General features: G+C 38.5%; 1 protein-coding gene across 9 annotated transcripts in view; it reads left to right on the top strand.

Moving 5' to 3' along the window:
• The window catches only part of CTBP1 (C-terminal binding protein 1), a 237,330-nt gene that overhangs the window by 201,011 nt on the left and 16,217 nt on the right, over positions 1 to 20,102 (top strand). For all 9 annotated transcript variants that reach the window (XM_041468671.1, XM_041468513.1, XM_041468595.1 and 6 more), the window contains 3 exons: positions 9,014 to 9,158; positions 13,060 to 13,266; positions 19,049 to 19,263. In XM_041468671.1, the coding sequence (XP_041324605.1) occupies positions 9,014 to 9,158; positions 13,060 to 13,266; positions 19,049 to 19,263 (567 nt within the window). The remainder of the gene's footprint in view (positions 1 to 9,013; positions 9,159 to 13,059; positions 13,267 to 19,048; positions 19,264 to 20,102) is intronic.

Below are 20,102 nucleotides of genomic sequence, written 5' to 3'. Positions count from 1 at the left end.
GCTGCTCCACCACCTGTATAGTTCTATGATTTGCTTACTAAAATCAACATCATTTCCTTCTGGTGCATCAAGACTGGGGAATCCTGTGTGCCATGAATGCCTTGCAAAAAAAACAATGGGTATTTTCTGGTAGCAGTGATGTGTAATAAATGAACTTTTCAGATCCTGAGATTGTGTGTTGCTCATATTGCAGGTTTGGAAAAGTATTTGAATAACTGATGAGTGACCTAGATAATCTGTTGCTGATCTTCACAACACTGCTGTATGGAGGGGATCATGCTCAAGCTTGCGTCTTTTGCTTTTTATTATACAAAAATAATTAATTCTCAGTGATGTCAGTAATAGATCAGGAAAATATATTTTCAATACCTATGAGTACAGTGTCATAATACAGGTTTTCACTTATCTAAGTAGTAAAACTTTGGGGTCTGCAAGGTAATACATTTCTACAACAAAAGTCACAAACCAGAATTCATTATACTGCTGTATTCCTTTAACATAGACCAAGAGATCAGTTATATGGAGTGTTAAGCACTGTTCAGTTCTGTGTGAAAAGTGTTCACTGTTCATCTGCACTGGAAAATGACTACTTTTCACCTGTCTTTAGAGGAGTATTTGTATTTTAGTACTGTTTGAATAATACATTATTTGGGAATGGCGCTTTGCTAAATACAAAATTGTTTTCACAGAAGGTTTTAAAATGAAGAGTTGCATATTTAAAGCAGGATCAAAAATGTTCATGTATTTCTGAGTGCACATTTGTGGCTGTACTAAATGATGTTGGCCTGTTAGTTGAAATACAGATTTTGATAATAGATAGTAAGAAGAGCTACTGAAACCATAGGCTTGCAGATCAGATACCTTTAATGTGAAGTTGCAGGGAGCAAGCCAGAGGCTGGGAAGTTTAGGATGGGGTTAGAAGGGTGATTGACATTGTTTGACACTCTTAGGTGGGTGACTGTAGTGGGGCAGGGGGAATCTGCAGGGTGAACCAAGAATCAGATGGGGAGGAATGGAGTGAAAGGCAGCAAAAGGATGTCTAGGAAAGTTGGAACCCATATTAACTCAGCTTGTACACTTGTGGAGCCCTGATCACAGGATTGTGAGGAGTCAGAGTTTGAGAAATTAACATTTTGGAACCTGCAGGAGGGATTTCTGCTGATCATGAGTTTCAGGGACAAGACATGCTTTAAATACTGTGTTTTCAGTTTTTTGAGGAAATAGAGTGGAAAGCGGAATTTATCGTGGCTTGTGAGACAGCAAAGTACAAGCAAGGTAGTTTTTCATAGAGGAGCAAGCAGGCTGAGAGATTTTAACACAAAAAGAAACATGTAAAAGAGGCTAGGATTTGAATGCCGTTTGTGTGCAGGGTCAGGAGCAGGATTTTAGCAAATAACCTTTCTCTGTGTGCTCAGTCAAGAAAGCTTTCTCCAGCTGGGTAACTGAGTTGCAATTGTGTAGCAACTCCCTTGTGCCAAGAGTTCATTTGCCAATCACTTCTTACGGCTGAGGAGATTAAACCGTGAAAATAAGTAACAAGTTGTAAAGTTGCAAATAAGTAATAACGTAGTAGAACTGTGCTTCATCTCAGGTCAAAGCATTTGTTCCCCATTCCACTGCTTTGGAAAGCAACTTGGATGGTGGAGATACATTTCCCTCCTGAAAAATTGGGCTGCCAGTACTTAAATGAATACTGACATTTACTGAGTGACCCAATGTTTTGAAATAACTTTGTAGTTAGGATCACTGTAAAGTTGCAAATGAGTAATAACATGTAGTAGAACTGTGCTTCATCTCAGGTCAAAGCATTTGTTCCCCATTCCACTGCTTTGGAAAGCAACTTGGATGGTGGAGATACATTTCCCTCCTGAAAAATCGGGCTGCCAGTGCTTAAATGAATACTGACATTTACTGAGAGTGACCCAATGTTTTGAAATAACTTTGTAGTTAGGATCATTTATTATGCTTCTTCAGAAATTTACTCATGTGTAAGGTTTGACTAGTTTTTGGTTTGTCTCCTTGTTTCCCATTCTCCCTAGAAAAAGCAGTTTATTTTTGAGCCAGTCTGCAAGGCTGCAATAGATGTTTTTATCCCTTAACTCCTAAGTTCTGTTTTATTGTAGATCTTGCATGTGGCTGTGTGAAGTTGAGCATTACGTTTATCAAACTCTTATCATGGCATAACTGGGAGCTCGGTTCATTGCATCCTATCAGAAAACTTCTGTCATTTAGGGTAAAAATATTTTAAGATTTCAGCGTTCAGATTTCTTATTGGAGATTGCATTACTGTCTATAAAAGTTACTCACTGCGGTTAAATTGGCTTTTATTTTACAATTAATGATGTGTAAATAAGTTCTCTCAGTAACTATCTAAGTCTGCTTCCAAGTGTACACAGTGTTTTGGTTTGTTCTGCCAAAAATACAGTTGTTCATCCAAAAAAATAATTTAAAAACACTTAGCTTGCTTCCATCTTCATTCCAGGTCAACTTTCTTTTTTCACTATCTCATGCTCCGTTGTCTGTTTTCCTCTTTTTCCCAATCCCTCTTCGTTTCAGTGCCATTCACAGTTTCCTGCTTTTCCTGGCTCCTTGGCAGCCTACCCAGCACTCTGATTCCTGCAATATTGCTGCTCTTTTCCACTTCTGTACCTTAAAAGGCATAACAGACTCAAGCACACCCTTGAGGTCTTTGTGTTTTGCCTATGAGTTTTTTGAGTTCATGTTCTTTGGTTTTTGGCCTTCCTGACCTTTGCTGTGTGCTCTGTAACATGTAGGTGCTGTGTAGATCGAGAGGGATAAATGTAAACAATGTGCAAGAGCTGGTAATAGGCATCTCAGCCAGAGAGAGAGAAAATAGTGATTCTTGGAAACCCAGATGAAAAGACAGGAAGCACAACAGATTAGGAATGGTCTTTGAAACAAAATGTACTGGCTGGAGAGAATTCAAGAGTTGATTTGAGGCTGAGTACATTTTTTTCATTGTCTTTTTTCTGTAATTTTGTAGTTTCCTACATCTTATTGCAAATCAGGTAGAAGAAAAAAGTGTGTGGTTGACTGGGTTTACAGCTTCAAGCGTTTACCCAGTTGACCAGAACCTTGATGAAAGCAGTGAGTAGTCCTTGGATGGAGGTGGGAACAGAGTCTGTTGGGTAAACCTGTGCCCCAGCCTTAGCAGAGATTGAGGTAGAATGTGTCAGATCGTTTGACTCCTGTTTTCTGAGCCCAACATGACGTACTTTTCAAAAGGATAATACATTTCCATATTTGTAGATTTAAGTTTAAAAAAAACTTTAATCTGAACTTCCTGTTTAACAGAACTTGAAAATTTTCAGTCACACTTTCACATAGGAATTAAATGTAGAAACAATTCTAGTGATGGCAGTTTTATCAAAGACCATTTCAAAGAGGAGCTGAAAAGCAACAAATGTTTTGAAACTGATATAAACAAATTCAGGATGGTGCTGTTGTTCAGCTCTTTGATTTGTCCCTGTTACAGCAATGGTTAAGTGAGGTAATTTTTCAAGCTTCCAGTTCTTTGTTTAGCAGTAAAGCTTGTGTTTACACCATCAGTGCTGTTTATATTCATGATGCAGATGAAGCATGTTAGTTTTCCATCAGATTTAAATTCTCAAAGAACACAGATTGAAAGGAAGCAGCCTTGTTCTAAACAATAAGGTCTGGTTGGGAGTAAGTTGTCACCTCGGAGCTGATCCAAAACCTTGTAATGTACTGAAACTGAATGAGCTTTAGATCAGACTCCTTATGAAAGACTTGGGAAAGAGCTGGGCTGAGTTGTCACCAGTGACTTCCATAACTCCATAATACTCCTTGATATAGATGTTCAATCCATTCTAGTGTCCGATAGACTTGACCTGAATTCAGCCTTATGAATAGACACAATTCAGCCCTATTAATAGACAAACTAACACACAGAACTCCTGTTAAAGATTTTTCATTGAAGCCTTTTATTCAGTAAAAACGTTTTCAGAGTCTATGTTCTCAAATTGACTTCTGTCATTAAAGCTGCATGTAATGGTCAGTAAGGACTGGCTTCAATATAGTATTTAAAAGGAAGGTGTGTGTAGACTATACAGGTTATTTATGCAGTTGTGTGCATGTGTTTGTATATATATATATTTTTAATGTTAAAACTAGAAATACACTATCATATATATATATGTCACATGTATATATATGTAGTTTATATAGTGTATGGATATATAGGCTTTTAGAGGGTGTGTTTTCAGGAGCCTGCAAGTAAGTTTTGTTTATGTTTGTGTAAAATATTTATACTTGTATTTATGGACAGTATAAACTCAAGTATTAATGTTTAGGGGTCCTCACTAGAGAGTATCCTGGCTGAGTAAAGTTTATATGAAATAAGTGGGTTACTGACAGCACCATGGATCATAGGAGCCTAACAGGGGGCTGAGAGCTTGTAAAGAGAAGCAGGAACTTGTAAAAAGCAGCACAATATAACAGAGCTTTGGAGAGCCACTAAATACCACTTGAGCACACTGGCTTTTCCTTTTAGCTTTAATGGTGCTGGTTTCACATGGATCCTTTGCAGTGTTGTAGGGAGGATTTGAGAGCAGCTCTGAGTCTCTGCAGCCTTCCCCATGTGACAGACTATTGGTTACAAATTCAACATGCAGCTGCTTTTTGCAAGTTAAATAAGGCAAGGCCTACTCTGTTTGGTGAAGTACATTTGTTCCACCCAAATGTGCAAAATATTTCAAGTCTGTTGGTGACACTGGAACATAATTTTTTTAGAGATGACACATGAAATTTCAAGTCCAAGAAATGCAACACTTTGTAGTTTCTAGAACTGGATTAAATACAGCACTTTCTAGTGATGATTTTTGTTTTTAAGATGGAGACTTTTTCATATTCAACATGTAATTTTTTTTTGTCTCTGCATTGAAGTGGTTTTGAATTTCATGTATTGTGTTATGTTTCTATGCTCTGGATTTGATCCATGAGTGTCTGGGATAAGCCTCTCATACTCAAATCTATAAGTGTTTTGAGATGCTCCAAGAAGAGAAGGCCTTGCTGTTTAGTTCTTAGCATGTTATGATTTATGTTTTTGTAAAAGTAAGCAAGATGCTCAGAGTTCCCAACTAATGAGATGTGTGTGTCACAGTGGTGACTGTGTGATGTTTGGCATGATGGCTAAAATAGTGTAGTACTGAAAGAAGGAGGAAAAAAAATGTAGATGGGAAAACATTTGGAAGGATTTAAAGTTTGGATAATCAGTACTCAGGATTTGTTAAATTCTTGGAACTAGAAATGTCTCCTACTACTTTGTCAACTGTTCCTAAGAGCCTTGGTGACCTGGCATGTTGTGAAAGCAGAGTAGTCATTTTGAGCTTGAAGAACAGCAGAAAGACCTGTCCAAGCTGCTGTGATGGGAAAAGCTGTCAGCTCATGGAATAGGGAATGACAAAGACTTTCAACAGTGAGCTCTAGCTTCAGCTGGAAGGAAGTCTGAAGGCACAGAAATCAGGCAGGTGAGCTCCATAATAATTTGGTAACAGAAAGAACCCAACTCATGTCCCGTGTTTCAGCTTTTGCCTCGGATCCTCTCTTCCCAGAGGGCACAGTTGCAGTGTGATGGAAGCAGGAATGGCTGTTGGAGGAGCACAGCTGACTCTGCTCATTTTCTGTCAGGTTTTTCCATTGCTTTTCCTTGCAAGAAATCATCAAAGAGCATGGTCTGACTGCCACATACTCAGGCTGGTCTGGAATTTCTGCCTTGCCTGCTATCTCGCTCACAAGTTTGATCTCCTTGTAATAAAATTGTTCTTGAATTTGTTAAAGATTAAATTCATTATGGAAAATGATGGAGAAAAAATCACATATTCTCCCTGATTTTCTCAATACATCCATCTCTTCTGTTAAATCATCAGTAAATTACTCATATGCACAGTTATTTTTTTCTAAAGATCATTTCATTTTCTGGAATTGTTGATATTTATGCTGCATGTCAGTTTCGTGTGTTATGTTTTACTCACTGAAAGACTTGTCAGACTTCCTTGTGTGCATTTAATATATGTAATGACTGAGAATATAATTTATGCAAATAATTCCAAAATACAGAATATTTCACTGTTTTTTTTAACTCTAAGTGGCATTATTGACATTCATGAATGCTGAATGTTTCTAACTGCAGATTTTCTGCTATTATTTTCTGCCTTTTTGGCATATTTCTATCACATGTCCAGTAGCAAAAAGCAGTAGCATAATTAAATTATCAAATTAATGTGATAAAACACACTTGCAGGGTATTACATTTTTAGCAGTGGATTTCCTTGCTAACTAGCCCATAATCCTAGGAGAGGCTCAGTCACTAAAAAGAAATTCTAAGAGATTTGTCACTTGCATTTGCTTGTTCCATATCCCATGTGATGGGTAAATAACTGCCTGTGGAAATGGCTAGTGTCAGCATTAAGCTATAGCTAGGAAATATTTTCCCTTTTATTGAACACATTCCCAGGCTTTTCAGTACTTTTCTGTCTCCTCCTAGTGCCAAGCCATAACCTAGATGGGCCCAAAAAATGTCTCATGATGGGTCCACACCAGTGCTCTTAGAGTCCAAATGCCAGTCTTGACTGGCTGAGTTAATAAAATATGCATGGTTATGAAATGAAAATCTGCTTCCCAAAGTGAATCACTCTGATACTAAAACACAAATGTCTGAGCCAGTTCAGCTGTGCTGTAACCCCTGCTGGATGCAGTCCTTAAAGCAGTGGCAGATCTGTACCCCCAAAATACACCCACCGTGGGCCTTTTCCAGTCTGGGAGGGGAGGCTCTGGCTGTCACAGAGCCTTAGGGTGTGTCCTTGCAACTTCTAAGCTTCAATTTCTGCTTATCTGACAGCTACACAGATGATGTTTTCTCCTGCAGCACAGGCATCCAGAACAACCCTTGGGAGGGGTGGGGGAAAAGAAATGATACAACACAGAGTAGGGGACATGGCTTGTTGGAGATAGACAGGATATCATAACTTGACCTTGAGGCTTGAAGCAACAAGTGCTGCAACTGAATTTGAGGAAATTTCCAGATCACTTGATTCTTGAACAACTTTATTTCAGCCTCTAGTGGGAGCAGAAATAACCTAAGGGCATTTTAGGTGGGCTTTCTGGTCCTAAGAGGGACTGTTTCTTGTGTAGGATATCTCAGGCTTGGTCCATGCCAGCTGTAATGTCAGTGGAGAAGCAAACCCAAAAACCATGCTGGGTTTTTATTAGTCCTGTGTAACAGCTCAAGGTAGCACATGCTGGTGAGTGCAGTCTTTCTGATTGGGAGCTGCTGGATGTAATCGCCAAAGGACTTGTTTGCACCATTAAAATCAAGGAGTTTTGTGTGTGTGTAATCATTTTATAAGATCTGAGCCTACAGCTGCTCTTTGAATTATGTTGTAGCTGCATTCTTGAAGGATGTGTAATTTGTAATTTTTTTTTGCAGTTCTTACTAGTAAATGCAAATTCTGCTCAAAGGAATCTGGTCTTTATCTGAGTTAAAACTGAAGTTCTCAGTCCAGAAACATTGTTGAAATAGCATAAATAATTTTGTGAAGTATTCAGTAATAAGTGCTTTTCTTTCATTTTTTATGGAGTTTGATTTTATTTTCTTTTAATTTTTTTCTTTATGTATTTTTAAACACTGTTGCAGATCCTGGGTTCCAGCAATTATAATCCTCTGTGTGCAAGACTCTGCTTTGCTGCAAGGGTTTTATAAAAATTACGTATGTTGATTATTTTTACTGACCTTGCATTACACTACGAAATGCTCATATGAGCAGAAATAATTCAGATGACAGAATCTGTGCATGTACCAGATTCAAAAGTCTGAACAAGAAATTTAGAACCTCTGCAGCACTTTTATGTGAAGTGTGTCATAGGAATCTCTTGAAGTCATTACAGCTGGCTTAGCTACTGCAGTGATTTGTGCGTGTTTTGTGTCTTGTAGAACCATTAGGATATTAGCTAGTGCATTGAAGGTGCAAGCACAGGGAAGTGTTTTGAAGAAGTAAAATCGTGCAATTTTCAGATAAAGAGGAAAATACTCTCAGCTGTCTGAAAAGTAAATTCCTATCAGCTGTGTGGAGTGTAGTGTCACAGTTTGGTAGCAGAATTCAAAACTGCTCCCTTCTCCACACCCCTTCTCTTCTCCCTCTCCTTACTCAAACACCATTGTTTTAGGTGCTGTTGTGTAGGTTGGATGCACTCTAGCATAATTTAATTTGTCAGGAGCTTCTGACTGTCTAATTATTTTTGCTTTTTTGATGCTCTCACAAGTTTGGGGTTTTCTCTGCAGCGTTTTTGCTTTCATGCAATTTCTGTTTCTCAGAGGATTTGGATTTTCCTGGATAATGTCAAATTTGGCATCTCAGTTAATACCAATTTATGTGACATCCAGTTTCCATCAGCGAGAGCTTATTTGGGCAAACAGTTCTGGTTTTGTGTGTGAAGTGACCAGTTTCAGTCTCTGTTGTTGAAGGGGTTTGTGATCACTGAATGTTTTCCGTTCAGGTACCCAGTGGTTTCATAGGGCAGTGAATGCCTGTACCACTGTGTGTGCTCAAGAGATACTGCTCTGTTACTCCATTCAAAGCTGAGTATGGGCTGCCTAATCATAAAATACTCACTGTTTGTGGGAGTGTTTGCTTGTGTGTGTGCAGATGCAGTCCAGTGGCACTTGTACTGGGGTCAGTATTGCAGAGCATTTCCTGGGGAATGAGGAGAGCTTTCCCTCTTTCTAAGAACACAAGTACAGATCACTTAGCTCTTCTGAAGCTGATCCCATCATGTTAGAATGGAGACTTCAGATGAAAAAGACTTACCAAGAGGCTGGGAGATACTTGGAAAAATAACCTTTAAAAAAACCCCTGAATCTGTATTTAATGCTTTTACTGTTTTTTGTACTTGAGAATATATGTATGAGATTAAGCTGAGATTCTGTGAAAGAAAAAAAAAAACCTGTTTTTTCTTTTCTTCCATTTTTGTGTAGGTACTAAATGAAGCAGTGGGTGCACTGATGTATCACACTATAACTTTAACTCGAGAAGACCTGGAGAAATTTAAAGCACTTCGAATAATTGTCCGAATTGGCAGTGGTTTTGATAATATTGACATCAAATCTGCTGGAGATTTAGGTATGGCTATTACAGACTTTATTTTGCAACTTCTACTTGCCTCCAGAAATCTGATAGCATCTAAATCTTTGTATTAATGTTTTCTGTGTATTTTATACTAGCATCATATGTAAGCTGTATAATTTTCCCATCAGAGTATAAAACTCATTATGGAGATACTGGCATTAGTTAATTAAGTGATAATATTAACAGCTTTGTGGCAGGATGACAATCTGCCTGCTCAATATAAACCCAAGGAGTAAGGCCATAATTTTTCATCTCTTTCTTTTTTACTCCAATTGTATATTTTAACTACTACTGCTATAATCTAATTACAAAATATAATTCCATCACTGTGGCATACTACTTCTGTTTGAATAAAAAATGAGATCTTTATCAACTGTCTGAGACTTATTTATGATGCATGAAATTTAGTACTAAACCAGTCCATAAAATAGAAATACCAATTTTACAGGAGAATCAGTTGTTGCTTCATCAGAATAAATTCAGCTACTGGAACTCCGAAGAGATGGTGCTTGATGTTTGACTGTAAGAAAAGCAACCATCTGATCTGTACTTTTCTTACTTTAGGTTAAACTATCTCCTACCTGTAATCTAAAGGTCAGCCTACCACTTGGAGTAAAGATTTTCTTTGTTTCTTTTCCAAGATTGTGGAGAACCAAGTATTTTTTCCCATTATGCTCTGGAAAGATCTTGGAAACATTTATTTCAGTGTGGCAGTGCTTAGTTCTAGCAATAGTCCCACTGATGCAGTGAGGGAGCTGTAGTGTGGTCTGTTTATCAGCTTACGATAAAAAAATACTCACCTGTTGTAATGGTGGCAGAGCCTTAACCATTCCTTGCTGAGTTTTATAAAGATCAGGTCAGGGCTTAAAGTGTGCAAGGTTGTGTTTTGCCTGCTTTAACTGGTGCCACAGTCAGACATGGGTTGTGAGCCTCAGAAAACCTGTGTGTGTGGAGAGATTGGCCTGGGGTAAAATCCTAGATCAAAAGCCAAAATGTAGGTGCAGATCAAAGGCTCAGACCAGTCAGGAGCCCAGTTTGTGGAGAAAATCCCTGATAAGAGGAAGATCTTTGAAGGTTTGCTGGCTGTCTCTTCTGCAGGTCTCTATGCTGTATTGTAACCCAAGTTACAAACTAAGTGCAGCCACGTAATTCTTCAAACTGGAATACACAGCAGATTTGGGAAATTCTTGTTCAAATGTTAAATGGCCACCTTCCTCAGCTTTCAGTTCCTGTCTTGTGATTAGACTGAGTTATAAAGTTGAGGGTCTGACCTGTTTGTGTATCCTTTAGTTTACAACATATTATTGTCCACTCTGTCAAAAGCCAGTAAATGGTGGAAAGGTTACAGTAAAATCTCTGATTTTAATATTAAGTTTGAGTGAAATGGCTGGAATGAAATACTGCTGAGACAAAGAGCCTTCCTTTTGTTGAACTGGTGTAAGTAACAGATATCTTAAGGAGGTAATGTGAGAGTGATCTGCTCTTTATAAAAGACTTTGATTTGCTTTTGAAATGTAGATTTAGACCAGAATCCAACTATTTCTGAACTTCTGTAGTAACTTATTTTTCATAGAGCTGGCACATGGGGCTGTTACCAGCTTTTTCTGTTAAGCATTATTTTATATTAGCTCTTTTAATCTTCTTCCAAAGCATGAAAATATGTGTCTCTTGGATAAAACATGCTTTTCCTGCACTTTATTGATAGTTGACTAGAAAACACATACAGGTTGTGGGTGTAGCTGGATGCAAGTGCAGTGGGAGCCCAGGTAATGCCTGTTGACTTCTGCATTTTTCAGCATTGAACCTGTGCACAAAATCACTGAAAGCAGTGGGAAAAGGGAAGGGAGCATTGATCAGTGGATATGAGATGAGAGTGTGCTGTCTTTTCCCATGTGAAATGTCTCTTCATTTCCTCGCCTCTCTCTTGCTGTTTTTTGTGGTTTGTTATGTCTCTGCCTTTCAAAAATGAGCTGCTTTTAGAGTTGAAGAAAAATTGGGAAAAATAAATTCCTGCCGTTCAGGAGAGGATTTATCTGACTTTTGTTCCCTCAGTTTCCTGAGGAAACCTATTAGGGAAGAAGGTATATTACTCCTCTTCCCAAATACGTAATATAATTCTTTAAGCTGCTTTTAAAGCATAATTTTGTTGATGGCAGCTATTAGGAGACACATTTATTTAATTTACGTTGCCATCTAAAACCTGCATTGTTCCTCCATGAAAAAGACTTTTTTGTATAAACAAATGCAAGTGTTTAATGTGAGGTTCTTGGAGAGGATGTTATTTTTCAGTCTTTCACCTCTCCCTCCCAGTCAAGCTTTTTTTCTCCATTTTAAAAATGGTGAATTTCTTTCTACCATTGATGTTAGCAGGATGCCAAGATTAATATTCCAGCAAATGATGCTGGTATATCTTCGTGTAAGTCTTAAGGGCAGTGACTCAGCAGACAGGCTTATCTCTACAGCAGAGGAAAGAAAAATAGTTCTGTAAGTTCTCTGTGCAGGTTTTTAGTAATGTAGAGAAAGCTGTAAAAAAGTACTGGGCAGCAGAATAAAGGCATTTGAATGTAAAACATAGATAAATATAGCATGAGCTTATTATTTCTCATATTACTGTTGATGCTGTTTTTGAAGAGAATGTTTATTCTTCTTCTTTGCTTCCTAAAATACTCTGGTATTAGCTGAGGACTTACTGAATATTTAGTTATGTAAAATCCCAAACAGTAAAAACAGTTCTTGGGTGTTTTTAGGATACAAAACACTTTATTTTTTCTTCTCCACCATGAAATTATACTGCGTGTTGTTTGTTGTCTCAGTCAGCAGAACTGAGACACAAACATTTGTGGGAGCTGGTGATTAGAGAGAGAACATGCAGTACATGGAAAGACTGAAGAGAGACAAGTCATAAAAGACACAAAATTTTTCAAGCATTTTGCTTAACTGCTCTGTACTGAGTACTGGAAGGTAAAAAGCAGAATGGGATAACTTGCATGTAATTACAATCACTTGTTGTCTTCATCCGTTTTTGAAGTAAAGTAGGCTTATTCTGAGTCTTGAATAATAATCCACCTTCCACAGTTTTCTGTAGAAGTCTGTAACACTTTCGGCTGCTTGATGTTATGCTATTTTCAGCTGGTGACTTTTCAGCTGTTAGGAACATGGACTTATTTGGCATTACCTTTGCATACCATGTAGAAGCAGATTTTGCATTTTCTATTGATGATTAGATGGGTTCCCTTTAATGTGGGGGACCAGGAAAGGCCTGGGATGTTGTTTGTTGTAATTCTAAAAACCCCTGAGCAATGTGTAACAGATTGTCCTTTCCTGTATCATGATTACTTACACATGATGTGAAATTACTAACAGTCATCCTGTGAAGGCTTCATAAGAGTTGCTGTCATTATAAATTATTTTATCCTTTTTGGAACTTGCACAGATAGCTTTTGGGAGGGTATTTGTCCAGTGTTGGAAAGCTAACTCACACAATTAAACCTAAACTCTGATCATAGACCACACTGTTGAAAGCAAGGCAGGTCTCTTGGTTATTCAAAGCACCAAGCTCAGTGGAAATGTAAAATGCTTGCAACGTTCTAAACTATCAGACATCTTCTGTGCTTTCCTTCTGTGGTTTCAGTGGCCTGTTTACTATCTGCCTTAGTTTGCAATAAATAAAAGCACGATAATTAGTAATAACAAATCAGAGAAATAAATGGGCACATACTTGTCAACTATTATGTCAGGTATTCTGCCTGCCATTACAGTCAGAAACTTAGTATTTGTGCAAGACACCTTGAAATAGGTGTGATTTTAAACATCATACTCCTGTATTGCTGTTAAATGGGAAAAAAAAAAAGTAAGCATTGTTTGGCAACTGGCATCCTCTCCCCGCTGCCTGCAGGGATCGCCGTGTGTAACGTGCCAGCCGCCTCCGTAGAAGAAACGGCAGATTCCACCATGTGCCACATCCTGAACCTGTACAGGAGAACCACCTGGCTGCACCAGGCCCTGCGCGAGGGCACCAGGGTACAGAGCGTGGAACAGATCCGGGAAGTGGCCTCGGGAGCTGCCCGCATCCGAGGGGAGACCTTGGGCATTATTGGATTAGGTACGTTGGCTTCGTACGTGGTTTCGTGCTCTTTGCTGCCCGCTGCTTAAAAAAAAGTGAAGATTTGAGCTGTAAAAATGGAACATTTGTTCACTCCCTGTCAAGCATTCATTCCTGATAATTATGTATTATGAAATGTTTTCCCTTTAAACATAATCATTTTCCTCAGAAAACTTGTTTTATTGCTAATGTTCTCTCAGTTCTTTGAGTTTCTGTATGTCTTTCTGTTGCCATATTGCCTGCTGTCAGGCACACTGCTTGTAAGAGGAGACATCATCATTTCCCTTTTCCAGGACAAGAATCCTGCTACCTCAGCCCAGTTACATGTGTATGTTTTATCCCTTATCCACTTTCATATCTGGTTTTGTTTGGACTTTTTTCCTTTTACAGTTTTTTATGTAACTAAAAAGTCTTTGCTTCAGTAACATCCTGCAGAGCAGTTATTGTGTGCATTTGATTGAACTGCATCTAAAATTGTATTTCAGTTCTAATGAGAGGAAGAATATATGCAAGAAATTTTGAAATGTTTCCAGACCTAATAAAATCACCTACTTACCTCTCTGAGTGACCCTAAATGTTTTTCAACATCCAACAGATGGACAGGCTTGCTGGAGATGAATTAATTACTGTCTGTTACGGAAGTAGAGAAGAAAAACAAGCAAGTCAGTTTCTATATAAAAATTATTCAGTCATGTGCTTGTCTTACACAGATCTGATAGACTGTGGATGTAATTGCTGTGCTATTCATCCACAGGAATTAGTAATATGATTTTGACAACAAAGCATCATATTTAAATGACTGCTCCAGTTACACATTGCTGTCAAGTATCTCCAGCCTCGAACTCTTACTTTTGGAAACTGAAAATAACCTAGTGTTACATAGTACTCATTTAAATGAGCATGCAGTACTCCAGAACCATCCTCACAATCAAAGAATTGCCTTGAAAATATGATTTTCAATAAGTTAGTCATGAAGCTGCTTTCTGAAGTCTATACTAATGTAATTATGCATCTCATATAAACACACAGTGATTATTGTGCTCACAGTCACAGCATCTCTACCCAAATCATAGACAGTTGCTTAAAATGTTTCCAGAATGGAAATGCATACCTGGTTTTTGAAACTTAAGCTTTGGCTCACATGCAGTGTGCACATTTGCTGGAGATACCTGTGCTGTTGTCATTCAGTTTGGTGTTTCTACTGAACAAATTCAGACTTGAGATTAGAAAGAAAAAGTCTTTCATCATTGACTTCCTTAAGTGAGTTTTGCTGGTTTTGTTCTCAATAACTGAAAAGTATAGAGGAATAAATGGGTAATCAGATTGCCAGTATGTTTATAAAGCTTTACAAAATGCTAGGTTTTGGTTTTAGTTTCAAAAAGCAAGTCTTTTGTGTGCATGTTACACTAAAAAGGCTAGTAAAATCTGATTTTTAAGGGCATGCTTCTGTTGCAGTTATTGACCAGTCATTATCTCTAGCCTTTTGTTGTTCCTGTCTATTTCCTATCATAGAATATTCAAAATTTCAAAGTATACTAAACTGTAAAGTCACTTTCGAAAACTTCTATTCTTCCTTCTTGAGCATGTGTGTGAATAGGCACAACACTTTGAGTCAGATGTGTTCTAACAAACTCCTATGAATCTATGTATTAATGAAGAGTAAAAATGTAGACCTAGAAGACCTACCAGAATTCCTGTGTGAGCACTTCAGGCACTTAGGCTGTTGTGCACCCTTTTCTGGTACAGATCACTGCAAGATGTTAGCTGTCTTGAGTTTCAGACTCAACCAAAGGCTGTTGTCCTTAGGTTGTGTTTCTTCACTAGTGGCCTCTCCCCACATTTGGAGTTTTGCCTCAGTTTATTATTTAGACATGTCCGTGTCAGAAGTGATGATCCACCCAGATGCTATGAAGTGAATGTATTACACATAAAATAAACAGTTATCATCTGTTGCTCAGCCCTTTCCTCTGTTTCTGTGTCGTGTCTCAGTTTCTGTCCCTTGTTGTCAGTGTGTCTGAGATCATCTCCTCTCAACTACAACTGTGTTTCTCTATTCTTGTCTTAAGACTTGTGGTCTTTTCAGCAGTGGGTTGCTTAAATTTATCACTGCTGCTGCAAGAGCTAACAGCAAACCTTCTTAACATCTGCTCCTGGGCTTTACTCTTTGCCAAAGAGAAACACCCTAGCTCGTGCCTATCTCTGTGCTAGGGAATGACTGTGTCTCCAAAGTTTCAGCTACTCACTTCCTTATCCACTGATCTAGCCAAGTTTCGTGACTCACTTGCCTTCTTTCCATCACCCACTCTCTTTCCCTCCTCTCATGCATATTCCTGCTTTGACACTTGGTCTGTCCTGCTTAATCCTATTACTCTGTGTTCCTCCTTTAAAGTTAACCCCATCTCTCATCCTCTGCTTGTATTGAGCTTGCAGATAAGCAGAGACTAACAGCATAATGCCTCCTTCATGTGCTTGTTGGATCCCATCCCTCATTGTTGTGTTGTTTGGTTAGCCCCTGAGCTCCTTGAGGCACAGCCCGTGCCTCTTTCTGTCTTTGTGAAATGTCTGATTCTTTGAGCCTTACATAAATAGTAATATCACATAATTGAACAGCTGTCTTTGTCACTTTTAATCTTTATTAGTATCTGGTGTCCTACATTTTAAGCGATGCATCACAAGTGTGGATAATAAGGCCTGCATTTAAAAAAGAAAAAAAAAAGCTACCTTTTCACCTTATATCTAGAAATATAGGGGTTTGTGGGTTTTTTTAAGGAGGAATATTTATGAGCAGCAGCACGTAAGTACTTGGATGAATAGACATCTGGCCCTGGTTCTGCTCTAATGACAGTTTTACAGCAGTGAAGTCACACTCCCTTTCCCTTCCTTCTCAGTGAGAATTGCTGATGTCTAATGACTAATGCATTTCCTCACCCAAGAAAGGTGAAATTCTTTTAAATAAATTTGTCTCCACATCACAGTGAATGTCATCACTCAGTTTGTCTTTCCTCACCTGCTCTGTTCTCTCAGTAGTCCCACTGTCATACCTAGATGCTTGGCCAAATTATTAACCTGTGCTATAACTAAATAAGGCTTAAGAGCTGGGTGGTATTATTCTGCAGTAAATGATCTACTCTTAGCAGTCCTACTGGCTCTCTTAATGTGCTCAGCAGGAAGTGTAACAGAACAGCACTCTCCACATTTCTGAGTTCTCCAAGAAGGAGGAAAAATTACTGATATTCTCCACTGCTGTTGCATAGCAGGGAAGAACTGCTAAGTGAAAGCACTTTTTCTTTCCATGGAAGTCTTCAGGCAGGTCATCATCATCATTTCCATGGTATCAAGGTCATTTTATAAAACTTTGCAATACCAGCATAGGATGAGTGTGCACTGCCCAAGGGCTGAGCAAGGTCCTTGACCTGCAGCTGCTGTACTGTCACACTCAGATCAGGGCATTGGCAGGGTCAAGGTCTATAAAGGTCCCTATAAATTGGGACATTTGGGTTGAGGGGAGTTGGGAGGACTTGCAGGGGAGTTGAATGGATGAGGCTGTAACAGGAGATGGGTGTTTGAGCCTGTCTTCTGAAATGATGAATGGACCTTCCTAGAACTTTAATTCCTTTGAAAATACATTTTTGTCGCTTTCTGCTTTTTTTGCAATTGTATACGACATTCATTTTCTGCATTTTTCCCACACTACTGACTAATAAATTAATTTTGGGTTTTGAGCTTAAGATTTTGCCCTCCCTGGAAGCAGCCATGACTATTCATAACAATTTGATATGCTCTTAACATAGCGTTGTCCCAAAGGTGGAATACTTTGTGTTCTGTATTGTCCTCAGTGTGTTGAGGTAGGTTTTGAACCACCCTTCATGCCCAGGAGAGTCTTATATAATAAAAGGTTTTCAGGAAAGGAAAAAAGAAGGTCATAGTTTCGTGGTTGTTCCTTATGTCAGATGGTAATTTAAAAAGAATTGGCAAATTCCTCGTGTCCAGTTGTGTACTTGTTTAATGACTAAATAAGAATTGTCAATTGCAGAAGAGTTTTATCCCATAAAATATTTGTAATAGGATAATTCTGGTTAGAAATAGAGATGTAATTCCCTAGTGTTTTTAAAGGAAACTTCTGTGCCCATTGAAAAAGGCTTTGGTTTATTAGCTTGGGTGGGGGTGAATGAAGTGTAGCTTTAACTGGAGAGGCTGTTGTAAGAGATTTTGCTGTTGTGAATCCCCTCAGGTATTAGTGTTGTAAAAAGTGTAAAAAAAAAAAGAACAGATGACAGAATGTTGCATGTGAAAATGAATGGAGCTGGAGTAACAGTTATATGGTTTGTTAAAAAAAAAATATTTACAGTTGTGTGACTGATTTCTTGAGCTGTGAACATGCCAAAATTTGGAAACAATACAGTGTTTGTGTTGAAAATTTTCTAATTCAAATTTATAAAAACAGCTTGGAAAGCAAACAAATAACATGAATGCAAGTGTTGAAATGAAAGATTTTGAGAAGTATTCTAACCTGGTGTCCCCAAAGAGAAGCAGACAGCCCCTGTCAGATTGATTTACTATTTAATATTCTGAGCACATCTGTCAATAAGCACTGCAGAATTGCTGTGTTCACATTAAGTGATCAGCAAAAACCTTTCTTCCTGTGGCTTCTGAAGTATATTCAAAAAGAAACTGAAAAGCAGAGGGAAATCCCTTCAAGCACAGTGGGAAAGAGATGGGATTTCCCTGGGTTGATTTGATGCTTTTTTGAACAAACTTAGACCTTACAAAAGAAAACTTTTTGACTTTTTTGGTTTGGTTTTTTTCAAATTAGGCATTGTTATTATGATGTGTCAAGTGATGCTTTTGAAACATCTTTATATCCAGTATTTGTAGTTCTCTAATGTGAATATCTGCTCTGTAAGCTTCTAACTTGAAAAGTGTGTTAGTTCTCAGTCCTCAAAATGCCTGTAACTCATTAGATGTACTCAGAGGTTTTTTCCTCTCTGTTTTACTGGTAATGTGTCAAAGGGAGTACACGCCTCCTGGTACATGTGGTGTGGAGTCATGCCCATACAGCACTTCTGGGCACAGCTCTGAAATATGACAGTAAGGGAAGTGGAACAAAAAAGCAAAGTTCAGTGTCAGTTCCAAGTGGGACTGCAGTCCTTTTAACTAGATGCCATGTGATCATCTGTGTTTATTTATCATTCAGGTAGCTGAATAAAATTTATTTTAACGCCTTAGATGATGGATTCTTGTAGGCATTTTAATGCTGGAAGGATGTTACTCAAAATGAAAGAAAATACCAGAAAGGAGATTCCATTTATTGAAAATGGTTGTGCTTCAGATTAAACAAATTATCTGTTATTGCATCCATTTTTGAGGATTAATTTTATAGCTTTTTATTAAAGCCAGCTGGTTTGACATGGGTAAGGATAAGCCCTTGGCAGGATGTGTTCACAGGCAGTGGTGTTTTGCCATAAACAGGCCCAGCAGGCAAGCCTTGCGTTACACAGATTATTGCAGATTACGTGACATCTTCTGGCATTTCACATATCTGGTGACAAAAGGTGCAAACCTCCTGCTTTGTTTCAAGGCAGTGTGAAACAGTCCAGATGTACCATTTCTGATCCCAGTGATGATTCTGAGTGGGATGGGAGGCACCTCCCTTTTCTGCCCTTGCAGTTGCTGCACGAAGCGTTACCGTCTGATACAAGCATTCCCATTGGGCAGGAGGAGGCCACCTTACACCCACCAGCTGCTTCACATCTGCTCTCATGGTGTGTTTATCTTGTTCTAGGGCGTGTTGGGCAAGCAGTAGCTCTACGTGCCAAAGCCTTTGGCTTCAGTGTGATTTTCTATGACCCATACCTCTCGGATGGCATGGAGCGTGCTCTGGGACTGCAGCGGGTGAGCACTTTGCAGGACCTGCTGTTCCACAGTGACTGTGTTACCCTGCACTGCAACTTGAATGAACACAATCATCATCTTATCAATGACTTCACCATAAAGCAGGTAATAATCTCTGTGGGTGCCCTCCACACCAGTGCTGGTTGCCAGCTCTGTATAGCATTTATTTCTGTAAATTGGTAGATTCTCATTTGATAGAAATCTTTCTCTTCTGCTGCTCTAAGATCAAACAGGTCTATGATTGATTAGGAACTAGCTGGTTGTTTATGTATTGTTGCTTTTTACTGTCTTTTTGGCTCAGGAACATTGCATTTGTGGAAATAATTCACTCTTCTTAATATCACTCAGATTTAATGAAGTGGCATTGATGTAAAAGCACTTTTTCTGTGTCTTGTAGTAGCTTCTTCCTTTGCATGTGTATTTTCAGGTAGCAATTCTGTCTTTCACTGTTGTCCCTCAGTTTGAGTTCCTTTGATGCAATTTAAGGATTATGACTAAATGGCTCCCCCCTGTGCTCAGTCCCGATGCTCACAGAGCACTTCAAGGATGGAGCTGATTTACAGCATTGCATTATTGGGAAAAATAATGTTTCTTGGAATTAGTACTAACTTCTCCATAAAGTTGTAGGTAATGCACAAAATAATAAAATAATTTCAAAATCTGGGTGTAGTAACTGCTCCATTGTTGAAAAATATGATAATAGAAGCCAGACACTTAATGGAAAAGTTTGACTCCAGCTTTAGTGTAGGTAACAGCCAGAAGTAAAACACTGAGACATAAAAATGGAGGCAATGTGGAGGAAAGGAGCCCTAAGATAGAATAGTTTATTTGGCTGTTCTTTACAAATATATGTATATATAGGGGGTTTATATGTTGGTAACAATTACAGTAGCACTCTTTTGCAGTAAAATCACTGCTTGTCTTCTGAGAAATATTTTGTACCT

This window comes from Pyrgilauda ruficollis, unplaced genomic scaffold (assembly GCF_017590135.1).
Source record: "Pyrgilauda ruficollis isolate IOZ18807 unplaced genomic scaffold, ASM1759013v1 scaffold1, whole genome shotgun sequence".
In the NCBI taxonomy this organism is placed as follows: Eukaryota; Metazoa; Chordata; class Aves; order Passeriformes; family Passeridae; genus Pyrgilauda; species Pyrgilauda ruficollis.
Note: the sequence above shows the minus strand (reverse complement) of the source record. Positions and strands in the feature narration are given on the sequence as shown.